Here is a 25,328-nt window from a genome sequence, read left to right as displayed (position 1 = left end):
CCAGGGACCAATTTGGACATTATTAGCCTTTCTGACATTCAAGTTTTTTTTTCAGAGAAAAAACAAATCGAGTTTAGTTGAATTTGATTCAAATTTGATTTGAGTTTCCGAGTTAGTAAAATCATCCCAGTTTTAGATATTCCTTATTTTATAAGTAACCCCCCAGTTGAATTTCGAGTATATTCAAATTTTATGGAGTAAAAAAAAAACTCACATGAATTTGAAATTCGACCTTTAATAAATGTATCTCCCCATGTGAGATGATGTTGTAATAGCAATTCACTGTAGTGAATCCTGTAGTATCCAGCTAAAGCATTACGGTATTTATTTCTAAAGAAAGGATGTACTGTATATCAATCTTAATCTTACAATTGTTAAGCTAAAAGCAAACTTTTTGTAGAAACTTTATGACACTTTCGGATCATAATAATAAAGCTAAACAATAACTTTTTTTCTTGCAGAATAAAAGAATAGTCTCACAGCTAAAAAAATATTGAACATTGAAAATTACATTTTACTTTCAAATTGAGCAATGCATTTTTCATGAACTACTTGATAATGCTAGGCAATTGCAAAACTGTTTGAATCAGTAGACCAAAATCATCTCGCAGCTCATTTATTCCTGACTCTCTTCTTTTCTCTTCCAGGGCGGTTTGCAATGTTACCAAACAACAATCTGCAGATTAAAAACATTAGTAAAAGAGATGAAGGCATTTATAGATGTGAGGGTCGGGTGGAGGTTAGGGGTGAAATTGATTTTCGGGATATCAGTGTCATTGTGAACGGTAAGAAACAGATCTATATTTGAAAATATGAGAGTTTTTTTGGAAATATACCCGTTTTTACTTGTCTTTTATTATTATGTTTGCCATAATGACCCAGAGTGTGAATTATGCTAGCCCAAATAATCATGTTTCTGCAGGGTAAAAGGATATAGATCAGCATCTACAATTATTCTGAGATAATAACAGTCACTGTTAAAGAATTTGCTCCTGGGAGAGAGTTAAAACAGCTCTCGGCACTTCTGCTGGCTATTAGACCATGCTACTTAGAGCAAGTGCAAGACCCAGAAGACTTGTCACCTTGTGTGAAAGAAAGTTGTTTAGCCTGTATAAGAATTTCAAAAAGGCCAATGTGTTATTGGTGTAATAGTAAAAAGCTATTATATAACAACAAATGTCAATATTTATCATTTGCATTGTTTCATACAATCTACATACTGTATAAATAAGCTCCTGTATATTTAATACTGTTTCAGATTTTTTTTGAAACATTAAGAATATATTAATGCAACTCACTTTGAACTGAATTGAATTGAATTAATAAAGCACAACCTATTAATACATATAATATACACATTTAAAACTGGTAATTTACTCAGGGCAGGTTGGGTTAACCATATCATGTTTACCATTGTATGAAGACTGCATGTGTGTATATAAGTATATAGAAGTATGTATATATATATATATATACATACTTATATATATAGAGTCAATGGAGGAGCCGGCACTCTCGTCAAACGGTTCAACATCGCCTGGGTGCAGTGTCCAAAATTATTGAAGTATACATCGCACAAAGAAGGTCCGCACTCTCAGGACTTAAATTGAAATAAAAATGTTTTAATGGCAAAATGACTAACGTTTAGGCCTCTCCGAGGCCTTTCTCAAAGTGTATATATATATAATGTCAGTACAGTGAACGCACTCCTCCCAGATTTAGATTGTCGATGGTGGTGCGTTCTCAAGGCTTTATGATATATTCCAGTAAATGGACCCGCACTCTTTCATTTTGGTGAAATAAATCAATGTGCTTTATTCACAAATTCATCTCCAATGTATCGGTCCTCTCTGGGACCTTTTTCAAGGATCCTTTTTTTTTACATCATTATAGGAATTGTCTATTCACGAAGCTGGGCAAATTTGCTAAAAGCTAATAATTGATTGCCATAGGTTACATCACAACTTAATGATATTTAACTCTATCACACATGACATCAGTGATTACATAACCAATTTAAAATACAGTATATATTAGCTTATTTACCAGTAATGCCATCTGTAGGGTTTTTTGAATGAATGGAACAATTTAATTTCCACTGGTGTGTGACCATTTAGTTTTAGAGGAGCATCAAGGAAAAATTAAATTGACAACCTCAAAAATTGTGTTAATCAGCCTCCTCTGACTTTTTTCTATGGGGTAAAACTCTAGAATCTAAAATAGTCTGTACTTTATAAAGCCTATCTTCAAAAAGTTGGGGTACTGTTTACACTGTAATAGCAATAGAATTGGATGATCATGTAAACTATATATTTAATTGTAAACAGTTCAAAGACAATATATCAAATGTTAAAACTGAGACTTTTTATTGTTTTCTGACAAATACATGCTCATTTTTAATTGTATGCTTTCCTATATTGTCCTTTCCTGTGTGTAAAATGGTTATCCTAACACTCCCCTCCATCAAGTAATAAGCCAATTAAATGTCTTGAATTGATGGAATTATCTTTTATTTCTGTTATCACTGAAGGCAGAGGTTTTTACAATTATAATATGAAAGTAGACCACACTATTACATTTTACTCAGATGTTCTTTTATTTTTAAAATATATCTCAGTCTATCCAATATATCCAATGCTTTATCTCTATTTATTTTTTTATTTCAGTTCCTCCAGAGATTTTAGCTCAGCAAAGATCTTTTAATGCAACAGCAGATCGACTAGAGGATATTACTTTGTATTGCCGTGCCACGGGTTCTCCAAAGCCTTACATCACATGGCACAGGTTGGATGTTCTTACATTTGTGTATTTTTTAAATGATATATAAATTAAGATATAGTAAAAAAGGTTTTGTACATTATTACTGTATTACCATTGAGCATGTTATAAATGATATATGAATTAAGATATATTAAAACAAGTACTGTACATTATTATTCTATTACTTGTTTGTGGGGATTATAGATGGAAATATGAACTTTAATATAATAACATAACTGAAGAAAAATAAAGTGGTTCAGTTTGTTAAATATAACATAATACTTTTAAAATAGATATATGGATGGAGCTATGATTCTCTTATCTAAGTAAAGTAAAATGTGCCATCTTGTTTCAAAGATTGGAATGAAACCATGCTTCTTTCTCACTGGGACTGATTTCCCACCTCCTTAGGCTCACAGTGAAAAGTAGCCCCTTCCTTAACATTGTAATGTGATATATTCTGCCCTTTAGGCATGTACTGCATGGTTAGATAAATAATGCAATCCAAATATTGGTTCTCACATTTATGCATCCAAAGTAATTGTAACATAGGTATAGAAAACATTGTTGTGAAAAGTTACAATAGTTCTTAAACCAGATGCTTCCATTTTTTTTTCCAACAATGGGACAACACTATGGTACTATGGGAGTATAAAGTGCAAATAGTCACTATATGCAAAAGATAGAGGTGCACAAATGTACCATGTGTACCATGTAGGGAATTTAGTGAATTTGGGTGTAAGTTGCCCATGCTAGATAGTGTGACAATGTGTAATGTCCTCCATCGGTCCAGCAAGGGCCCCCTCTGCTGAAGCCATAGAGACTTTGGCTTATGCAAAATGCAAGGACAGTCTCCCAAAATGCTATGGAGAAGACAATAACAGAATTATGTTTTCAGATTACTTAATTTTGGGTAATTCCAACTCATTATACAATAAGCTTGCAAAGTAATTCATGTTAAACTAAAGAAATCCATGGTCAATGCTAAAATCTGATCTGTTTTGCTTTGCTGGAAATTAGCTGATATACAATTAGGGGGCCGATTCACTAACTTCGAGTGAAGGATTTGAAGGTAAAAAACTTTGAATTTTGAAGGTTTTTTTGGGCTACTTTGACCATCGAATGGGCTACTTCGACCTTCGACTACGACTTCAAATCGAAGGATTCGTAGTAAAAAGTACTGTCTCTTTAAAAAAAAACTTCGACCCCCTAGTTCGCCATCTAAAAGCTACCGAAGTCAATGTTAGCCTATGGGGAAGGTCCCCATAGGCTTGGCTAACTTTTTTTGATCGAAGGATATTCCCTCGATCGTTGAATTAAAATCCTTTGAATCGTTCGATTTGAAGGATTTTATCGTTCGATCGAAGGATAATTAGTTCGATCAAAGGATAATTCGTTCGATCGAACTATCTGCGCTAAATCCTTCGACTTCGATATTCGAAGTCGAAGGATTTTAATTCCTAGTCTAATATCGAGGGTTAATTAACCCTCGATATTCGACGCTTAGTGAATCGGCCCCTTAAAGTCTGTAGGTGACAATTTTTTTCACCTATTGGAGTCTATAGGTGTCATTTTTGTGGTGAAACTTGACGAGAAATTTCACTTATCACTAGTTCAAACTAGGGATCATTTATCCTATCTATCGCCCAGTGGCTTGCCTACTGTTGTATTAATTCTTGCCTGATCAAGCACAATCAAATTTACAAAACAGACATCTCTGTGGTTGCCAACATATTCACACTACTAGAACCAGTAGCCTACAATGCCAATTAGAAATATAACATACAGAATATGCCTATTAAACATCTAAATAAGCATGGCAGGGACCCTTGAGGCACTATCCATGAATCTGATTGCACAAAATAGTCTTTGACATTTCACCCCTAGGCAACAGGTGCAAAATAATAACATGCTACATATGCTTGGGAGCAGTTTTAGCCAGAACCAGTACTGGCCCAGGGTCCTGGACTGTATTTCCACACTCATGAGACACTCTATATGAAGAACCCTGGTTTGTGCTTGCTGAATATCAACACTTCTTAGGATCTCCTAGCATATGAAAATTCCAGATCCTCCAACTTATGAACAATGAAGAAAAATAAAGGGGCTTATCTGTACAGCTGTTGCTGGGCACTGGTCATTGCATGCATTGATGCCATTCATTGCCATAGATTCCCTTCACTGTTGTTGTGCTAAGTGCCAATGCATCTTTCCCATCCCCTGTGCACCTATTAATGAAGTGTATCCTGAAGCTACCACCACTTTCAAGCTGGCAGTAATTCCAGGGTTCCCACTATGGCTGAAAGGTACAGCAGAGCTGCACATTAAGAGTCACATGCAGGAATTACTTTCATGGTGATCCCTGGAAATGTCAGTCATGGTGCTGAAAAGTATCAGAGCAATTTTGACCAATTCATCAAAATGTGCACGTACAGTTTTGAGCATTTTAATACACCAGCTGTAATTTCGTCAGATACCACTCCCCCCTCATTTCAATGCTTGCCCTGGAATTTTGTGGGGTAAATGCTGCATTCTGGGTAAAAGCATGGTGATTCACAGAATTGTAATTTGCATACTTCATTGTTGTTTATAAATGAGCCTTGAAGTCTGATATTTTTGGAACAAGCAGCACAGCATACAGCAGGTTAAAGTAAAAGGAATCTGTGGCTACCAGAGATTGTATTGTAGGTGAAACTAGAAGATTAATCTTTGCATCTGATATATTTCATGAATATATAAATTGTTTTTGTAAAGATGAAAGGTTTATTTACTAAACCTCTGCTATAGCAAACCTGCCGAGGTCATGTAGAAGTCAAAGGCAGATGTCCCTTTTACAATTTGAATATATTGAAAGCTGCACTGGGTTTCGTCCGATAACAAAAAATCTGAGGATTACGGGGGAGAACCCGAAAAAAAAAATTGCAATTTGGGCATCAAATCTGAAAAATTCGTACAATTTAAGTTTTCATTTGATTTAATTGAGTCTTTTCCTGACCTAACTTTTTTGAGTTATTTTATTGATAAATAAGATAAAATCATGGATGGGAGTTTGGTTGAGCTTGGTTTAATAAAAAAGTGAGATTAATTTGAGTTTAATAAATCAGGGTCAGATTTCAGGGTCAGAGATCTATGTTCTTTTTATTCCTATGGGATTTTTAGAATTGTATTTATCAATGGGTGATTGATAACTATGAATAGATGAATAGAATGTCGGTGTGTTTTTATTTATTAATAAAGCTAGTATTAGATATCAGATGAATAGCTAGGTTACCGAATAATGCAAAGGCGTCACTGACTGTCACAACTGTAACGTAGCTTAAACATAGCTTGTAACAATCTCAGACTTCAAATATTTATGTTATAATATATACTGTAATATATTTAATACTCAAATTTCTGTTATTTCTCCCAAATGAATGCTTACGATTTGTTCTTTAGACATGGCAAACTGGTTGAGGAAAATGAAAAGTATGATTTAGGAGACGACAATACAGAACTAACTGTCAAAAACATAATAAGCAGTGATTCTGGACTGTATATATGTAGAGCAACAAATAAAGCAGGATTTACTGAAAAACAGTCTTTTCTACAAGTGTTTGGTAAGTCAATGTATATTCTTCTAAAATTCTGTATTTTTATTATTGCTAATAATTATAATAATAATCATGATAATAATAAATGTTAGTGAATTGTTTTCCATGTGGTAATATAGAAAAACATTCCACTATAAGCTGCATGATTACAAGGAGCTGATTGCATATAGTGCATATTTTTAGTAATAGGTGAATCTGAAAACTCATGAAATGGCAAAACAATTTGCCAAACACATTCAGTGCATGGGTGTTTTTTCAAGAAGCATTAACTATAATTAGATATTTGCGGCAAAATGTGCCAAAATATTTCACTCATCCATACCTATTTACAATTGCTAACAGATAGATTCTTATGTCACCTCTTAAGTTATGGAAAATAGCTGTAAAATATATGTTATAGGGAACAGGATTTTTTTTTACAAGAGTGTTTGTTTAGAAATGCATCAAGCTCAAACTTCCATTTTAAGTGCCTCTTAACTAGCATACTGAGTTTGTACCCACAATTAAGTAACATCTGCTACCTTGGGCAAATCACCTGCTGTCCTATGCCAAAAAGCATTTTATTTCATCATTAAACACTCTTTTTAACATACATACATCCATGCATCAATATTCTACGACAATTTATAAATATAACTAAAGACATTTCCATTTCATGTTTACATTCAAAATTGCACCAATAAAGAGTCTCAAGCTTATCTCATACACAGGGACTTTGAATAATAGAAAGACTGTGTGAATTTAGCTAATCTGTACAGCCAAGTGCTGCTACTCTATTTTGGCAGGTGGATGTGTATGAACATACTGATCCAGGGGCACCCTGGGTGTTCGCAAATTATCTTCATCCTCTCTTTCCAGGAAATATATGGGATCACTTGGGTTTATAATGCCGAGTGGTTTGCATACGGCAAAGGATTTAAATTACAACTTCTGCAGCATACATCAACTGATACATATTTGATGTTGCTGAATAATAGGTGTACCTGAGAGGCAAAAAAAAGTTTGGTGTAATTATGGCTGTAAACAAGAAATAGCAATGTGCTAAGGTGTTTACGTGCATATACTGTATATATGAAGTGTCATAGAATATGGGGGGTTTCACTATACTGTATGAATTGTTAAAAGAAGTGCTTAATGATGAAATAAAATGCTTTTTGGTACAGTATATGAACTGTATGTGGACAGCGGGTGATGTTTAACTGTGGGTACAAACTTAGTGTGCTAGTTAATGTTGACCAAGGATATATTTATGTAAATATGTATATTTATTCTCATATACACATGTACATAAGTATTCCTGGTTATAAGGGTTCTTTAACGAAAGAGATAGTTCAATCAATATATATATTTATTTACAAAAACTATTGACACATATCTACAGAAATAATACACATAAAACAAGTTATACTACATAGAATGTATAACAAATATTTACAAAGACAATTGCAAATATGTATATGTTGGATCTAAATCCACTGCCTCCCTGATATTTATCCTTCCATTTGGTCTGGCATCTATGTCCTCACTGCAGGAACTATAACAAACAAGGGAAAGTTGTGCTCACCACTATTTTTTAAAACCATTAGGTGGGGGTGCAATGAGGCTGTGACCACAAAATACATATAGTCAAAAACAAGAGTCCTCTGCACTCAACCCATTATCAATATATTTAAGACAGCTCCACACAAAAAATTAGAGCGCTCACCTGTTACTCCATCAACCTTTTCAGGTATCTGGTGCTAAACAGCATACAAGGCCCCCTGCGAAGAGCCAGTAATATTGCAACAAAGTCCAAAGTAGCTGTAGCACAGTAAACCTCCATACTTGGCTGCCCTTTTATTAGACACCAGTGGGATCACCTGACTATAGCTGGGAAGGGTGGGAGCTACAACATGGAGCTGGTCACTGCTCCTGTATAAACTATAACAAACAAGGGAAAGTTGTGCTCACCACTATTTTTTAAAACCATTAGGCGGGGGTGCAATGAGGCTGTTTTTGACTATATGTATTTTGTGGTCACAGCCTCATTGCACCCCCGCCTAATGGTTTTAAAAAATAGTGGTGAGCACAACTTTCCCTTGTTTGTTATAGTTTATACAGGAGCAGTGACCAGCTCCATGTTGTAGCTCCCACCCTTCCCAGCTATAGTCAGGTGATCCCACTGGTGTCTAATAAAAGGGCAGCCAAGTATGGAGGTTTACTTTGAAAGCAGCAAGTAAGTTGCAGGTAAAACCTAGTCCCTTTGTAAAATGTATAATGAAGCAATAGAATTCTTAATGAATCAGATGAAAATTAAGCATAGGACTGGCCAGATATGGGATGACTTTGACGTAGTTGGCCAGCTTAAATATATTGCAATATATGGACAAACAATCCCTGTTTTGTTTAAAGGGTAAGGCATTTTTTAGTAGCAGTATGCACAAAATGTTGCTGTCTTAAATATATTGATAATGGGTTGAGTGCAGAGGACTCTTGTTTTTGTTTCTCACTGCAGGAACTCCCAGGACTCTCTGATTAACTAAGCCTATTGTATTAACCTAAAAGACTGACCATAGGTACATGTCAGGTTCTGATTGGTCAGTGACCAATACATTAATCTTGGGGAGAAGGGCATGGATTTCTGAGGCAGTTCATTCAAGAATCAGGACAATGGAAGGGGGAAAGGCAGTGTGTAGACAGGAAGGTTTGCTTTTTCAGCTGCCCCTGGTCAAAGGGGAGGGGATTTAACAACTGTGTGCTAAATAGGGTGTCTTTGAAGCTTGGCACTGTTATGTCCTGTTACTATCTAATATGTAAATGACACAACATTCTTAGATACAAATCACAATGTATATGTACAATATACACATATTGTATATAATAAACATATAACACAATCAAGTCTCCTTAAGTTAAAAGTTAAGAGGCATTTAAAATAGAAGGTTGAGTTGTATATCTTTAAGCCTCAGCACACCTTTAAGTATGAGGTCTGTGTATACAAAAAATGAAAATGTATAACTGTTGCGGACTGGAAGGATTGTTATGGAAAGAGATGATGTTTGAATTATTATTGAATGATATTATTAAATGAATATTGGCTATAATGTGTTTCTGGCCTAATTATTGCTTCATATTCTGTTAAGGTGCTTTATTACATGTTTCATTTGTGCAGTATATATTATGGTTCAAGGCAAAGAAATCATTTTACATTTCTACACATATTTAAGGAGTAAAGTCACATGATTTTTTTATACAAAATGTATAACTTGGTGTATCAGATTAGGAATTTAACAGAGCAGAAATTAAATATTGTAAGATAACACAGCCTTGAACTGGAGAAAATAAAAAATAAGTCTTTAAGCCATACTAACTCTTATAAAAGTCTTCAGGTACAATAATTACTCTGCATACTGTGGCCATATAATGTTAAGGGCTCATTAAGGTTTGAACACACCTAAATCCATTAGTTAATTGATTCCACTACATTCTGCATGATTGTACTCATGAGTATCCAGAGTTGTGTTTTACACCATTCACATTTCATCATGTGCTTTCAGAAGCCAACAGAATAGAGGGTTGGATATAAAAAATTCAATATATGCTATTTGGGGACTTTTGATAATACACTACCAATAAACCTTTACAGAGATTTTTAGCTGATAAATTTATTCATTTGAGTGTTTGAGGATTTTTCACTTGATAAATCTTAAATATTTGAGTTCTGAATTGTTCAATTTTAAAATGACAATAGTATTCTTACTGCAAAAAAAAAAATTAAATTGCAGAAAAATTAAATCTTAAATTTTAATAAATCAGCCCTCATTATTTTCTTAATCATCTCAAATATATCTGCTACAATATATACTTTAATTATGGTAAATACTGACATAAACTGTGCAAGCAGATGCCAATAACACAAGTTAGTGAATATAAATTTACCTTTATGCACAAATATATCTGCTACAATATATACTTTAATTATAATAGATAATTATAATTTAAGTATAATAGGTTCCTCCACTAGCCCCCTTTAATTGAGAAGTAGGTATTTTCTTGGGTGAATGCAGTCACACATGTAACTTCATTGGCTTGTAGGCTCTGTCTTGTCAAAAACTTTGTAAGCCAGTATTCAATCTGTGGGTAATTTTTTTCAAGTTTCTGAATGTTTGCCACGATCACAATCTCCATTAACCAACAAAGGTTTGTTATTCTATATTTCATAATGTTTGCCATATACCTGCAATATTAATAACTATTTGTAGAGATTTAAAAAGTGTTTTTTGGAAAATATATCAAACTGCTTCTGTTTTAGGTGAATATTTCTCTTATTATGACTGTCAGTATGCTATGTAACATCACTAAATAAATTTAGCAGTAATGTAAATAATCTTCTTAACAGTGCAGCCTCATATTGTACAGCTACAAAATGAAACTACAATTGAGCATGGACATATAACTCTTACATGTGAAGCTGAAGGGGAACCTATTCCTGAAATTACATGGAAAAGATCCAATGATGGCATGATTTTTTATGATGGGGACAAGGTGAGATTTTCTTTATTTCGTAAATGGTATAGTAAATAATAAATGTTATTGATTTTTACCACTATGGAACATGTGTGCACATTTTAAGTTAAATATATTTATTATACAAACACAGAGACAAAGGGGTTATTTATTAAAGGTTGAGTTATGTTTTCTTGAAAAATTCAAGTTTTTCCAGATTAGTTTCACTAAGAAACTCAAATTTTGCTGCTAAAAGTCAGGATCCAAAAATATTCCACTAAAACCTGTGAAATTAATGTAAAAGTCAATGGCAGAGGTCCCTTAACTATTTGAAGATGTTTTTTTCTTACCTTCATGATTTTGGGTGTTTTACACTGGTTCATGCTCAAAAACTCGATAAATTTGAGGTATTAAAGGTTTTTTAGCCTATAAACTTCATAAATTTGATGTTTTTACATTGTTTAAATTGTTTTTGTGGTAGAAAAAACACACAGACCTCACAAACTCAACCTTTTATAAATAACTCCAAAAAGTCACCGAGCTTTGAAAACAAGTTATTGTTCTTAGAACTTGGAAGACTCTTCTTAGCCAAGGCAATAAATACCCTTTAAAACATTTATTTTACTACTGCCCTAATCATCACTTTGGTTTGTTTATGTGTTATTTACTAAACTCGGAATACAAAAAGCACGAAAAATGTGTGATTTTTTTTTTTTTAAATAAAAATCAGACTTTTAAAAAATCACGATGGAAAAGTCTAAATCTGAAAATCCGGCATCTCAGACCTGTCAAGGTTGCATAAAAGTCAATGGGAGAAGTCCCAATGATTTTTTGATGTGTGCTGGGTTTCATGCAATACCCCAAAGTTATTGGGTGAAAATTCAGAAAAATTAGTGAAATTCGTTTTAATTGGATGAGAAAATAAAAAAAAATTGTGGAAATCCAATTTTTTTTTCCCGCAAAGCAAATTTTCTGGAAAATTTAATAAATAAGCTTAAAAATCTGAGTTTGTAGCAGAAAATATTGAGATAAATTCGGATAAATAACCCTCTAAGTGAGATTAGTTTCCTGATCTTCGACATAGCTGCCATGAAACTCTCTCCTAAGTAAGCAGTGAAAATGTGCTAATTTATTAAAAACCTTGAATTTTTATTTTTATATATGTAGATGTATAAACAACAACTCAAACTAAGCAAACACATATTCTACCCAACATTTTAAATGAGTCTATGGCATTTCAAACTAATCTCAAAACTTAAAAAATAGCTTTAGATGCCAAATGTATATATTTGAATTTTCTTATTTGGGGGCTTAATAGATGTAAAAAATTGGAGTTTTGGAAACTTGAATTCAAATTCGCTATTTGTGCATAAAAAAACAACAAATTGCGGTATTAAGTCAAATATGAATGATGATAAATCTGCCATTTTAAGAATTCTTTGAGCAAAGCACAAAACATAATAATAAAAATGTTCATAAAGGCATAAACTTTATTTACTTTTTTTTATATGTGCTAAAGGTATTCGTTTCTAAGTATATAGAAATGGCTATAAAGGCAATTCATGCCTTGTACATTGTATCTATATATTTTTTGAAAAACGGAATGTGTTAAAACACGAGGATATCTTTTTTGAATTTAGATTCTGTTTTTTAAAAGAAACATTTATTTAACTTAAAGAGCTCTTGGGTTAAATAGAATAATGAATGCATTGCAAGGAAATAGTTTATTGTCTCTATCTAAAATGTTAACAATATCAGAACAAAACATATGAAATGTATCTCTGTTTGAATTATAGTTATTAGAGCTTCGTTATATTATTATTATTATTATTATTATTATTATTATTATTATTATTATTATTATTATTATTATTCATTATAAGTAGCAGTATTGTTTATCTAACCCCATGTGACTTTAAAATATTGCTACAGTTTTTAAAATGTAAAACTATTCCCTCCCATTTCTTCAGATGCAAAATTTTGCTACTTTTTATCACACACAGGACACTATCACTAAGCACACTAGGAATATTTCATGATGGGTCATAAACCTGTCTGTGGTGAATGTGGAAACCCATGAAGAGACAGGGAAAACATAAAAAGGCTTTGCAAATAGTGCCCAATCAAGAATTGAACTCGGAATCGGACCACATTGTTACATAACTAAAATTTTAATCACTGAGCCACTGACATTTTCTCTCCAAGTGTCCATGACATAAGATACATTGAAATAAGCAAGAAACGAATTATAATTTGTGCTCTTATGTATCTCTGTTCTCCCACATGATGCAACATGGTGGGAGTGCTGAGTTAGTAGGGTCTGCAGGACCCCCTTCCAGAACATTGTAATTAAGCAATGTTTGAAGTGTTGTGGCAATTTTTAATGTAGTTACAGTATTTTCAGGGGAACAGCTCTTATTGATGAATTCAAAATGACTGATCTCTGACATGTACTAGTAATTTTTACAAAGTATTATAGCTGCTTGTTAACAGAGTTGGAGTAAATGGATATTTTGTTACTGTTTAAGAAAAAATTAGTATCCCTTAAATTATATATTTATATATGTATTTTTAAACAAGTATTTGTATTTAATGCTGATAAGGTGTAGATTAATATATCTAAATTGTTGATTGAATTGTTAACATTTTAATGATTTCTGAAAACCTACTCTATTTTTTTCTTTACTTATGACATTAACAGAGCCAAGATGGACGTATAGAAAGCACAGGACATCGAGGAAAATCCTCCTTGCATATTAAATCTGTGATGTTATCTGATGCAGGGAGATATGACTGTGAAGCAGCAAGCAGAATTGGTGGCCATCAAAAGAGCATGTATCTAAATATTGAATGTAAGTTTAAGGATACTTTTTTTAAGCATGTCAACACTGGATTTTGTATGATCTTAGGTGACTTCCCCCCACAATTTGCACCTAATATTTTTCTTTCTTCATGCTTAGCGATGGGTATAATCTGTCCAATTTCAATTCGCCAGAAAAGTCTGTGAAAAGATTTGTGAAATGTCGAAAAATTCACTAAACGCATTAAAGTCAATGAGTGTCTGAATAATTTTGACGCATTACAATTTAATGCGCGTGACAATTTTTTTGACGTGACGGACGTGACGTGACGGTGATGGAAATTCACTGTGAATCCATGCCTGACGGATATATATATATATATATATATATATATATATATATATATATATATATATATATATATATATATATATATATATATATATATATATATATATATAGCAGTTTGATATATTTTGCTGTTATTAAAAACTTTCCTGACTGTCAGGGAACATTTCCTGACAGTCAGTACCTTTTGAATTGATTTTGTTGAATAGGATAGTAGTGAACAGCTCTGCTCACAGCACCAGCCAATGCAAATTACATATGTTGTCAACCCTTTCTTCAGGGGTACGCATTGATGCAGACTGTAAGAATTTAACAACATATGTAGAAAAATCTTCACTGATTATAGTATTATTTTTAGTACATAGCTAAATTGACGGTAGACCCAATAACTTATGAGGGGACATTTCAGTTTTATGTCCTAGACATAACCCACAGGTAAAAATTGCAGTTTCTCAGCAGACTGGCAGTCAGTGGGACTCATTTATAAACACTAGGCAAGTTTGCACCTGGCCAGTAATATTTAACAATCAGAGATCAGTTTTTTCAGCCAACTGCAGGTGGAACAATTAAAGCAACCCTCTAATTGGTTGCAATGGGTTACTGCCAGGTACAAATTTGAGTGACCACTATAGAGTTAAAAATATAGATTATCATTCTGAAAATCAAATGAAAGCCATAACTGTATGCATTAATTTCATGTACACTTAATCCCTTAGGGATTAATGTCTCTAACCTTCTTGTCCAATGTGCATTACATTTTAACTGCTCTTTAACTCTGTTTACTCTCTTCTAAGTTTGGAAACATGTTGTAGCACATGAAATCTCAAATAAGCCATTGTGTTGCCTGCATTATTAGAAGGACATACAATCAAATTGTGTTCTTCCTGGGTCAATATCAGAGTGCAACTTCATATACTTTACATTTTGTGCCATTAAAGCATCTTTTATTGCCATAAATTTTATCTCGAGAGCTAGGTTATTATGTTAGCGAAATGTTTTTACTTTTCATAATACAACCGTTAGCATATTGTGCCCATCTTATATCACTTGTGTTTAGTCTTTTCCAACACCCTCACAGTCTTGATCTGCTTTGGCTTTCTAGTCTACATTACTAATAACGTTTTGAGCAACTCCCTATTTTGTAACCTGTGCGTATTTATTATTATATAATATTAAATTATATGACACTTTACAATTGTGTTAACTTTTTATAGATGCACCGAAGTTCATTTCAAATCAAACCATTTACTATTCTTGGGAAAATAACCCTATAAACATAAGTTGTGATGTGACATCCAATCCACAGTCATCAATTTACTGGAGCAGAGACAAATTATTGTTGCCTGCACGAAATATAACAAATATAAAAACCTATAGAGATGGAAAAAGAATATTGCTAGAGGTAAGTGTGCACCAGTCCAACCTTATGCAGTGTTGCTAAATGGAATTTGACTCTACAGTATGGAAAATGAGTTTTACTTTATTTATTGAATATATTTGATAAAAAAAAATCAAGCATTTCTATCATTCTTATAAATTATATGGCTAATATAAAATGAATCATAGACATGAACAAGAAAACCACTAAAAAAATCCACTAAAACTCACAAACTCATATTATAATTTAAAATCTAGTATTAGTTAAACTCAAAAAAAACTTGAATTTAAACTTCAGCACCTAAAAGCTTGCAAGGTATGTTGAAGTCAATGGAAGCTGCCCTAGGCAAAATTTAAGTGATTTCTGCTATTTGAGTTTTTCAAAAAAAAATTGAGGTTGTAAACTCACAAATTCGAGACATTCAGGTTTTTTTTCCACAGTTCTAATATTGAGTTTTTGTATAAAGTTTTTTTTTAAATAAGAGTTTATTCAAAGTAGAAAAATCCTCTTAAATAAAAAAAAATCAAATATTGATAAATAAGCATCCTCATAAGCCTTTTATATTTCTTCATTATTTATAAGGTCCCATAATTGGGATAAAAGGTAATCGAAGCCTATCAAGCTAATCTCAAGATCATTAATTATTGTAGAAGCTTTGGTGCAGTAAATCGAAGGTCTATCTTGCCAGACCAAATGAATTGCCTTTTATGAGGAGGTATATCTTTTATACATAATGTAAAATAAAGACTTTTTGTACTATTCAAAAATTTGGGCTCCTGGTTTCTACTGATTGAGTTTGGTGTTCAGAAGTGGTGCCTGCCCGCTATTACAGTTTTCTGAGGTAAGCAGGAACCTTGAATTTGGGATGCAATATTGGCCTTTTACATACAATTTGTACTTGGATAGAGAACTGTCTGAAGGGAAAAGATTAGATTACATTCATAAATGGAATATTTTCTAATTGGACCAGTGTAGTGATGGGCAAATCTGACCCATTTTGATTTCCAAAAATTCACAAAATGGCAAAAAGTCGGCAAATTAATTTCATTAAATTTTTTTAGTATAATTTATATTCATATTTTGGCTCACTCATCGCTAGACCTGTGTTTTTGCCTGTAGCTTTGTAGTGGAGTACAGCAAGGTCTGTCCTTAGTCCTTTGCTTTTTTAATTTACTTATTAATGACCTGGAAGTGGGCACTGAAAGTACTGTTTCTATTTTATGGGGTTCATTTGGATGGGTTAAACTTGATGGACTTTGTTCTTTTTTTTTAACCCAATTTACCTATATATAACTATATATAACTTGTTAATTGCCCATACTTTGGTAGACACTCAATTTGAGAAAGAGGTTTGTAGTCTGTGTGTTTAATCCTAAATGATAGGAAGTTTCAAATGATACTGTTTTCTGGGATTTAGCAGCAATAAGTTTTGGCTGAAGGGACATACAGTTTCTACATAGTATTCTTAAAATCGGGAGAGTTAATTACTAAAATCTGAATTTATCCCATTCTTTAAATAAAAAAAAAACATGACAGACTCCCATACCCGAATCTACCTTATTTATTATTAAAAAAAAAAAAAAGCTTGACTTAATAGTTTCAGGCAAAAACTTTATAAAATCAAGCTAATTGTACACTTTTTTTCAGGGTTTTTTGCTAAATTAGTCTATTTTTTTGGACAATTGGTCTAAAGAGCCAGAATTTTTCGGAGTTTTGCCGAAATGGTCAGATTTTCAGGCTAATTCCATCACAGACCTGCTTTTTTTTTTGCTGCACTGAACTTTAATAAATCTTGAATAAATTGAGTAAAAAAAAAAACCCCAAAAAAATTTGAGTTTTTCCCGGAGTTTAATAAATAACACCCCAGGTGGCCCATTTACCAAGGGAAGTAATTTTTTGGGTACTTCGACCATCGAATAGGCCAAATCCAACTTCGACTTTGATTCGAATTGGAAAAACTTTGAATATTCGACCATTTGAAAATCGAAGTACTGTCTCTTTAAAAAAAACTTCGACTTCGCCACCTTAAACCTGCCGAATTGCTATGTTAGCCTATGGGGACCTCCTAGAGCCTATAGCCAACATTTGGCTAAGATTTAGAAGTCAAAGTTTTTTTTAAAAAAAATCATTCAATCGATCCATTAAATCGTTCGAATCAAAGGATTTAATCAATCGATCGATTGATTTTACTTTGATCGCATATGGCCATATTCGATCAAAACAAACTTTGACTTTGAAAATCATATTACTACAATTCGAATTTCTAGGTTTTTTTTTTTTCACTTCAAAATTCAACCCTTAGTAGATGTGCCCCCAAGTGTTCTTTTTATTTCAGGTTCTGGCACAGTTCCTTTAAAAAAGAAAAAAAGACTTCCCTACTTTATCCTTTAAATTCTGGAATGTTCCAATAACAGAATAGCAAAAGCAGAATATTTTCACTACCAGCGATTAGTGTCTGAATCATATATTATATTTCTTATGGTTGCTCGCTTTTGTCAAAGTCAGCATGTATGTATGTTTATTTTTATTTATTTAGTACTAAGTACAGTAGGGTACATGAAAACAAAAGTAGGAATTGTTGTTTTTAAAGGGTCAAATACCTAAGTGGGTATGTTAAATAGTTTATATGTTGGAATAGATTTTCTTAAAATTCCACTACTCTTCTAGAATTTTATGGATAAAATAATTGGTGCTAAATTCATATAAATGAGTTGCCTTTCTTTTTGGAAAATATTGCATAATGTCTGCCACTGATACAAAGTCCTAGTGGTGTAAAATAATAGAATCATAATAAAACTGAAGGTTTTTTTTTTTTGTTTTTTTTTTGTTCAGATAACACCATTATCAGACAATGATTTTGGACGTTACAACTGCACAGCTATAAATTCAATAGGATCAAGAATTCAAGAATACATACTTACACTAGCTGGTAAGAAAAGTGAAATTATATTGCATAATCTACTTGTAAATTTATATTTGATATATATTTTCATATGTATATATATATATATATATATATATATATATATATATATATATATATATATATATATATATATATATATATATATATATATATATATATATATATATATATATATATATAGGTCCAGCAAAGTGCACACAGAAAACTGTAACAACTGTTCCAGTGCTGGGAAGATTAAGTATACGTATAAATAAATAAGTCCCGCACGTGAGTCTTGATGCAAGAAAAACCAAATTTGTTTTTATTCAGTCTCTGAATATACACTAACTTGATTTGTTTTGCATCAGGAGTGCAGCTCTTTATTATCTATCTATGCATTGCAATGAGGTAATTTGATTTATTATTTCTTCTGATTAATACTAATTTTTATGTCTAGAACTGTGCACATGATTTTGACTGAAAAAAAATAGGAACTTCAACTGCAGCTGTGATCTTTTTTTCAAGGGAAGACATGGTGTATTACATTTAAGCAGGGAAAAACTTTTGGTCACTTTCACTTCAATGCTCGCTTCTCCTGCATCTTGTTTTTTATTCTGCTATATCCATACACTGCCATATCCATATACTGCAACTGTTTATTCTGGTAATTCTGCTATATCCCTAATTGTATTTGTTAACCCCAATAACTTTTGTCTGTCAGGCCTATTCTACTTTAGTTCTTTGATAAATATCTAAAGCACACATCTGTGTCCCCTCCTCCGTGAACAAGAGATATTTTTATAGCCCCAAACCTGGTTCTGGTGTCTGTAAAACTCTGCCCTTTGCTAGCTATTTAATTGATTAATTAGGCTCTGGTTTTCCCAATCAGCTACATATAAATTCAGACCCAGTATTGGGGATGGCACTCGTGTCTGGGGCATGGCACGAGTGCTAACCTTTCCAAAGTGCTAAAGTTTCACAAGTGCTTAGAAATGACAGTTAAACAAGGCAGTTGGACAAGGCATTGACAAGGCAAAAGGAACCAGATTCCCCTGCAATCAACAGTGAACCATCTGGGATAAGAAGAAAACAGATTTGTTTGTACCTGCTAGTTTGTAACTTCTTACTCCAAACATGCTTTATCCTGCATTTCTCCTCCTTTCACTCTCATGTTTCATAAAACATTTTTCACTACCTCCTCCATCAAATCCCAGTTCTATACAAATCTCAGCCTCTCTACTCTCCTCTCCTTCCCTCTCCACACATGAAGTTTATAAAGTACTCTGTTTAGCTATTCCACAAAACTCCTCCTTTTCATACAAACCAAGGACTTATAAATCCCACTCTCACTTAGTCTTTCTTTCCTTTCTACTGCTAGCAGCTGGGGACATTTCACCAAACCCTGGCCCTTACCCCATCCCAGTTATATCACGGCCACGAGCTCCTTCTCTCCGGAGCAATTTCAAACAGTACAGAACACTTATTCCTATACCCAAAAACCCAGTTAATCTTTCATGTGCTCTCTGGAATGCCAGATCTGTTTGCAACAAACTCACCGCTATACACGACCATTTCATTGCAAATTCCTTTAACCTACTTGCGCTTACTGAAACCTGGCTCTCCCCTACTGACACTGCCTCACCTGCTTCCTGTCCTATGGGGGCCTACACCTTACTCATACTCCCAGACCTGGTAACAGACCTGGAGGTGGGGTGGGTTTGCTTCTCTCTCCTCGCTGTACTTTTAAAGTTCTTCCACCTGTTCCCTCTTTATCATTCTCCTCATTTGAGGCTCACTGCATTAGGCTCTTTTCTCCTGTTTCACTCTGCATTGCTGTTATATATCGACCACCAGGACCAACTGCACAATTTCTGGACAACTTTGCTGCTTGGCTTCCTTACTTTCTTTCATCTAACATCCCATCCATCATATTAGGTGACTTTAATATACCACTCTTCTGTCTCTAACAACTCTTCTGTCTCTAAACTTCTTTCACTAACCTCCTCCCTAGGCTTATCTTTGTGCTCAGACTCCCCCTCTCACTCAAATGGTAATGCTCTGGATCTCTTATTTACCAGACTCTGTTCAATCTCCAATTTTACTAACTCACCATTTCCCCTCTCTGATCACAATATGCTCACATTTCAACTCTCACTAACTCCCTCCTCACCCCCTGCTATTCCCCAAACACGTACTTACCGTGACTTGCAAGCTGTAGACGTGTCACATCTCTATTCCTCCTTTGAGTCTCTTCACTCTAATATCTCAGCCATCTCATGTCCTAATGTGGCTACCTCTGTCTACTATAGTACTCTCACCAATGCCCTAAATGAGCTTGCTCCTATAAAAACTAAACGTTCTCGACCCAAACCACTTCAACCTTGGCATACTGCTCATACAAAAGCGTTCCAAAAACACTCACGTGCACTTGAGCGTCGCTGGCGCAAATCCCGTTCAGAATCAGACTTTTGGAGCTACAAATCTGCCCTGCGCTCCTTTAACACGTGCCTCTTCCAAGCCAAACAAACATACTTTACTTCACTCATTAACTCCCTTTCTAAAAAACCAGCACAACTTTTCTCCACCTTTAACACTCTCCTTTCCCCTTCTCCACCCCCCCCATGCACATCTGTCTCTGCTCAAGATATTGCTGAGCACTTCAAAAACAAAATTGACACTATCAGAAGGGACATTACACTACTCAACCCCCCTAGACTTCCACCACCCTCCCTCCACACTCCCCAGTCTCTCCTGTGCTCCTTCACCCCTGTCACTGATGAGGAAGTCTCAAAGCTTCTGGCCTCTTCTCACCTTACCACCTGCCCGCTTGATCCAATTCCCTCAAAACTTCTCCGCAATACCAATCCTTGTCTAATCAAAGCCTTAACTCACCTATTTAATCTTTCGCTCTCAACTGGACTGTTTCCTTCTCAACTAAAACATGCTCTTGTCACCCCCATTCTGAAAAAACCCTCTCTTGATCCCTCCAATCTCGACAACCTCCGACCTATCTCTCTGCTACCTTTCATCTCTAAACTACTTGAGCGCCTAGTCTACAACCGACTTACCTCATTCCTCTCTGACAATAACCTGCTGGACCCCCTACAATCTGGTTTTAAGCCACAACACTCCACGGAAACTGCCCTGACTCGACTAACTAATGACCTTTTAACCGCTAAAGCCAACAATCATTTCTCACTACTAATACTACTTGACCTCTCAGCCGCATTTGACACTGTAGATCACCCTCTCCTCCTCCAGTCCCTCCAGTCGCTTGGCCTTCGTGACACAGCCCTGTCCTGGTTCTCTTCTTACATCACCAATCGTTCCTTCAGTGTCTCCTACAATGGAGTATCATCTTCTCCCCTACCTCTTTCTGTTGGAGTTCCTCAAGGCTCTGTCCTGGGACCATTACTATTCTCCCTCTATACTTCCTCCCTTGGCAAATTAATAAATTCATATGGTTTCCACTACCACCTCTATGCTGACGATACTCAGATCTATCTCTCATCTCCTGATCTCAACCCAGAACTCCTAACTCGCGTCTCCTCCTGCTTGTCCGCTATCTCTACCTGGATGTCGCAACGCTACCTTAAATTAAACCTCTCTAAAACTGAAATGGTTCTCTTTCCTCCAATTAACACCAGTAGCATCCCCGAAGTATCCATCATAGTTAACAATTCCACTATCACCCCCTCTCCCCAGGCCCGGTGCCTTGGGGTTATCCTAGATTCTGCCCTGTCATTCACTCCTCATATCCAATCACTTATTAAATCATGTCACTTCCACCTAAGGAACATATCCAAAATACAATCATTTATCACCCAAGACGCTGCCAAAATTCTTATTCACTCTCTCATCATATCACGTCTAGACTACTGCAACTCTCTTTTAATTGGCCTCCCCCTCCAGAGACTGTCACCTCTCCAGTCCATAATGAACACTGCTGCGAGGCTCATACACCTCAGCAACCGCTCCTCCTCTGCCTCGCCATTCTGTCAATCCCTGCACTGGCTTCCGTTACCTTTCAGAATCAAATTCAAATTAATGACACTGACTTTCAAAGCACTTCACAACTCTGCTCCACCCTACATCTCTGAACTCATCTCTATATACTCACCCACTCGCTTACTACGCTCCTCTACTGACCTGCTACTCAACTCTTCTCTCATTACCTCCTCACATGCTCGCATTCAAGACTTTGGAAGGGCTGCACCCCTCCTCTGGAACGCTCTCCCACGGTCTGTCCGACTTTCTCCCAACCTTTCTGCTTTCAAAAAATCTCTGAAAACGCACTTCTTTCGAGAAGCCTACCCTCACTCTGCTTAACTACCAAACGCAACACCACATACAGTACCACATTTCTCACCCACTTACTTCGATTTTGCCCACTCCCACACCTTGTGTATTACTCCCTTCCCTTTAGACTGTATGCCTATGCATAGGGCCTTCCTCACCTCTTTGTACCTGTATTGATTGTGATGTTTGTTACTCCATATATTCTATATATGTAATTCATGTGATGTAGTTGTATAATCACATTTACTTTACAGTGCTACGCAATATGTTGGCGCTAAATAAATACATGTTAATAATAATAATAATAAAATGGTGGCATATGTACAAAATAATTTTTAACATGTGTAAAATCTGTGAATATAGTGTATTATTTCTGACTATAGTTATTAGAATGAATTAATAAAGAACAATTAGCTAAATAAAAAATTCTAGATAATTGTTCAAGTAAAAAAAGAAAAAAAGACGGTTTCTCAAAAAAGTTAACTTCTGGCAAAATTGCAAATTTCACCACAAAATTATACTGGTTGAAAAACTCAAATTCAGCCAATTTGCATTTTACTAATCCTTTTTAATTGGTCTACAAACTAAGTAAAAAATATGGAAACCTCAAATTTAAAATTTTGCTTACATTTTGCTAGGATAATTCTGATTGACTTCTGCATATACTTGCCAGCTTTTAAGTATTGGATTTTTCATTCAATAAGTTCCAGTTTTGGAATATGAATATGAATTTTTGAATTTTTTTCATCACAAAAAAACTCAAATTCCTTTAAACATTTAAATTCAAATGTTGATAAACGAGCTGTATAGTAACTAGCATTCTGAATAATAAACTCTTCCCTTACTAAGAGGCTGGTTTATCAATATATATATATGTGTGTGTGTGTGTATGTGTGTGTGTGAGTGTGTGTGTGTGTGTTCGCAGGCAACCGCACCCTAATCCGGATTTGGTATATATTCGTGGGTGCCGGTCCAAAGTAGTTTTACTTTATATGTCACATAGAACCGCACTCCACATTTTTAGTGAATCAAATCACCTTTATTAGCATACAGATGAAGCCACTTGGATTTGTGAGTTAAATGCGTCATGACTCAGAGTTAATTGAAGAAACTGTGTTATCTAAAGTTATCTTAACTCATTTAATGCATTTAACCTTTTCATTAGCATACCAAAGCACCATTGTGAACAATGGTGAATGCTTTAATTAGATGGGATGTTGTGACACAGTTTTCTGTGTTAAATGAGATAAATGGGATATCTGTGTTTAGTTATTCTGTGTCAAACAGACAAACAAAAGTGGCTGCATCTGTATGTGTCCAACATTTTGGCCCCCTCAATGTGTGTCCAACATTTTGGCCCCCTCAAGTCTACAATTTTGACTTGTAGACTTGAGATTTGACCCATAGCTTATGCTCTACCGATGACACCATGTACACATTTTGATGTTTTCAAATTGTCATTTTATCATATCATCTGAAACATTGTCTCAACCATTTGTTTTAAAGTACTGCAGTGTGAATATACTTTAGGCTTTGTGAAAAGGCAATTTCTTAAAAAAAATACCATAAACTTGCAATGAATATGGTCATAGTTAATTATGCATATGTAGGCTTTTCCTAAATATTGACTTTTAATTTTACTCTGAATGCTCCCAATTTAAATATTGTGATTCATGTTCTCATTCCCATTAATTGTCTAATTGGCAATTACTAAAATTTAATTGTCTTGATCTTTAGAAGATCAAATTATTTTTAGAAATAGATAAAGATTTCCAGACAAGATTTTCTCTTCACAGAATATGTTTTTTTTTTTTCATTTGGCTCACATTTAATGCAGTCAAATTTAATTACAATTTCATTATTTTTTTTAGATGTGCCTTCCAATCCCTATGGCTTGCGAGTTATAGAGCTTTCACAAACATATGCCAAAGTGTTTTTCAACAAACCAGACTCACATGGAGGTGTTCCCATTCACCATTATCAAATGGATTTCAAGGAAGTATCATCAGAAATATGGAAAGTTGTCCGATCTCATGGAACACAGAGTGAGTATCAATAATAAAAGTATATACTAAATAATTTAACTCATTGCTAAAATGTCACTAAATCTACACCAAATCCACAAATTATGTAACCATGCAGGATTTCTTTACTGTAAATTGACCTCAAATGTACGTATTACATACATGATATTATGCGTTATTATAAAATAAAATAGATTAATATGCTAATGTTTTTGAAGTATAAGTTGGCTCTTACCTAACATGTTTGAAAGGTTCTCAAATCCCATGTGGACCTGTAAAGATTTCTTACACAATATTGGCAGCTAGAAACATTAAAATTGTGGGGGGTTTTGTAGATAACAAGTTGTCAAAATCTGGCCAGTGTCATTCTGTGGCTACAAAAGCAAATACAGTTCTGTCTTGCATAAAAATGGGCATTAACTCAAGGGATGAAAACATAATTATGCCTCTTTATCGGTCCCTGGTAAACAATATACAGTAAATGAGCAGGAGAGAGTGCAGGGGCATGCAAATAAATTGGTTAGAGGGATTGAAGACTTAAATTATGAGGGGAGTTTTCTCTGGAAAAAAGGCACTTGTGAAGGGACATAATTATACTTTACAAGTACATTAGAGGACATTATAGACAATTAGCAGGGGACCTTTTTACCCATACAGAGAATCACTGTACCAGAGGCCACCCCTTCAGAATAGAAAAAAAGAACTTTAATTTGAAGCAACGTAGGTGGTTCTTCA

At 34.4% G+C, this 25,328-nt stretch overlaps 1 protein-coding gene across 4 annotated transcripts in view; it reads left to right on the top strand.

Moving 5' to 3' along the window:
• Positions 1-25,328, top strand: part of ncam2.L (neural cell adhesion molecule 2 L homeolog) — a 148,415-nt gene that overhangs the window by 81,139 nt on the left and 41,948 nt on the right. For all 4 annotated transcript variants that reach the window (XR_005965288.1, XM_041581586.1, XM_018245437.2 and 1 more), the window contains exons 5-12: positions 648-785; positions 2,667-2,784; positions 6,199-6,359; positions 10,732-10,877; positions 13,540-13,690; positions 15,202-15,389; positions 18,198-18,294; positions 24,441-24,614. Coding sequence is in view for 3 of the 4 variants with exons in the window: in XM_041581586.1 (XP_041437520.1) it covers positions 648-785; positions 2,667-2,784; positions 6,199-6,359; positions 10,732-10,877; positions 13,540-13,690; positions 15,202-15,389; positions 18,198-18,294; positions 24,441-24,614 (1,173 nt within the window). In the remaining variant the exon portion in view is untranslated. The remainder of the gene's footprint in view (positions 1-647; positions 786-2,666; positions 2,785-6,198; positions 6,360-10,731; positions 10,878-13,539; positions 13,691-15,201; positions 15,390-18,197; positions 18,295-24,440; positions 24,615-25,328) is intronic.

This window comes from Xenopus laevis, chromosome 2L (assembly GCF_017654675.1).
Source record: "Xenopus laevis strain J_2021 chromosome 2L, Xenopus_laevis_v10.1, whole genome shotgun sequence".
In the NCBI taxonomy this organism is placed as follows: domain Eukaryota; kingdom Metazoa; phylum Chordata; class Amphibia; order Anura; family Pipidae; genus Xenopus; species Xenopus laevis.
Note: the sequence above shows the minus strand (reverse complement) of the source record. Positions and strands in the feature narration are given on the sequence as shown.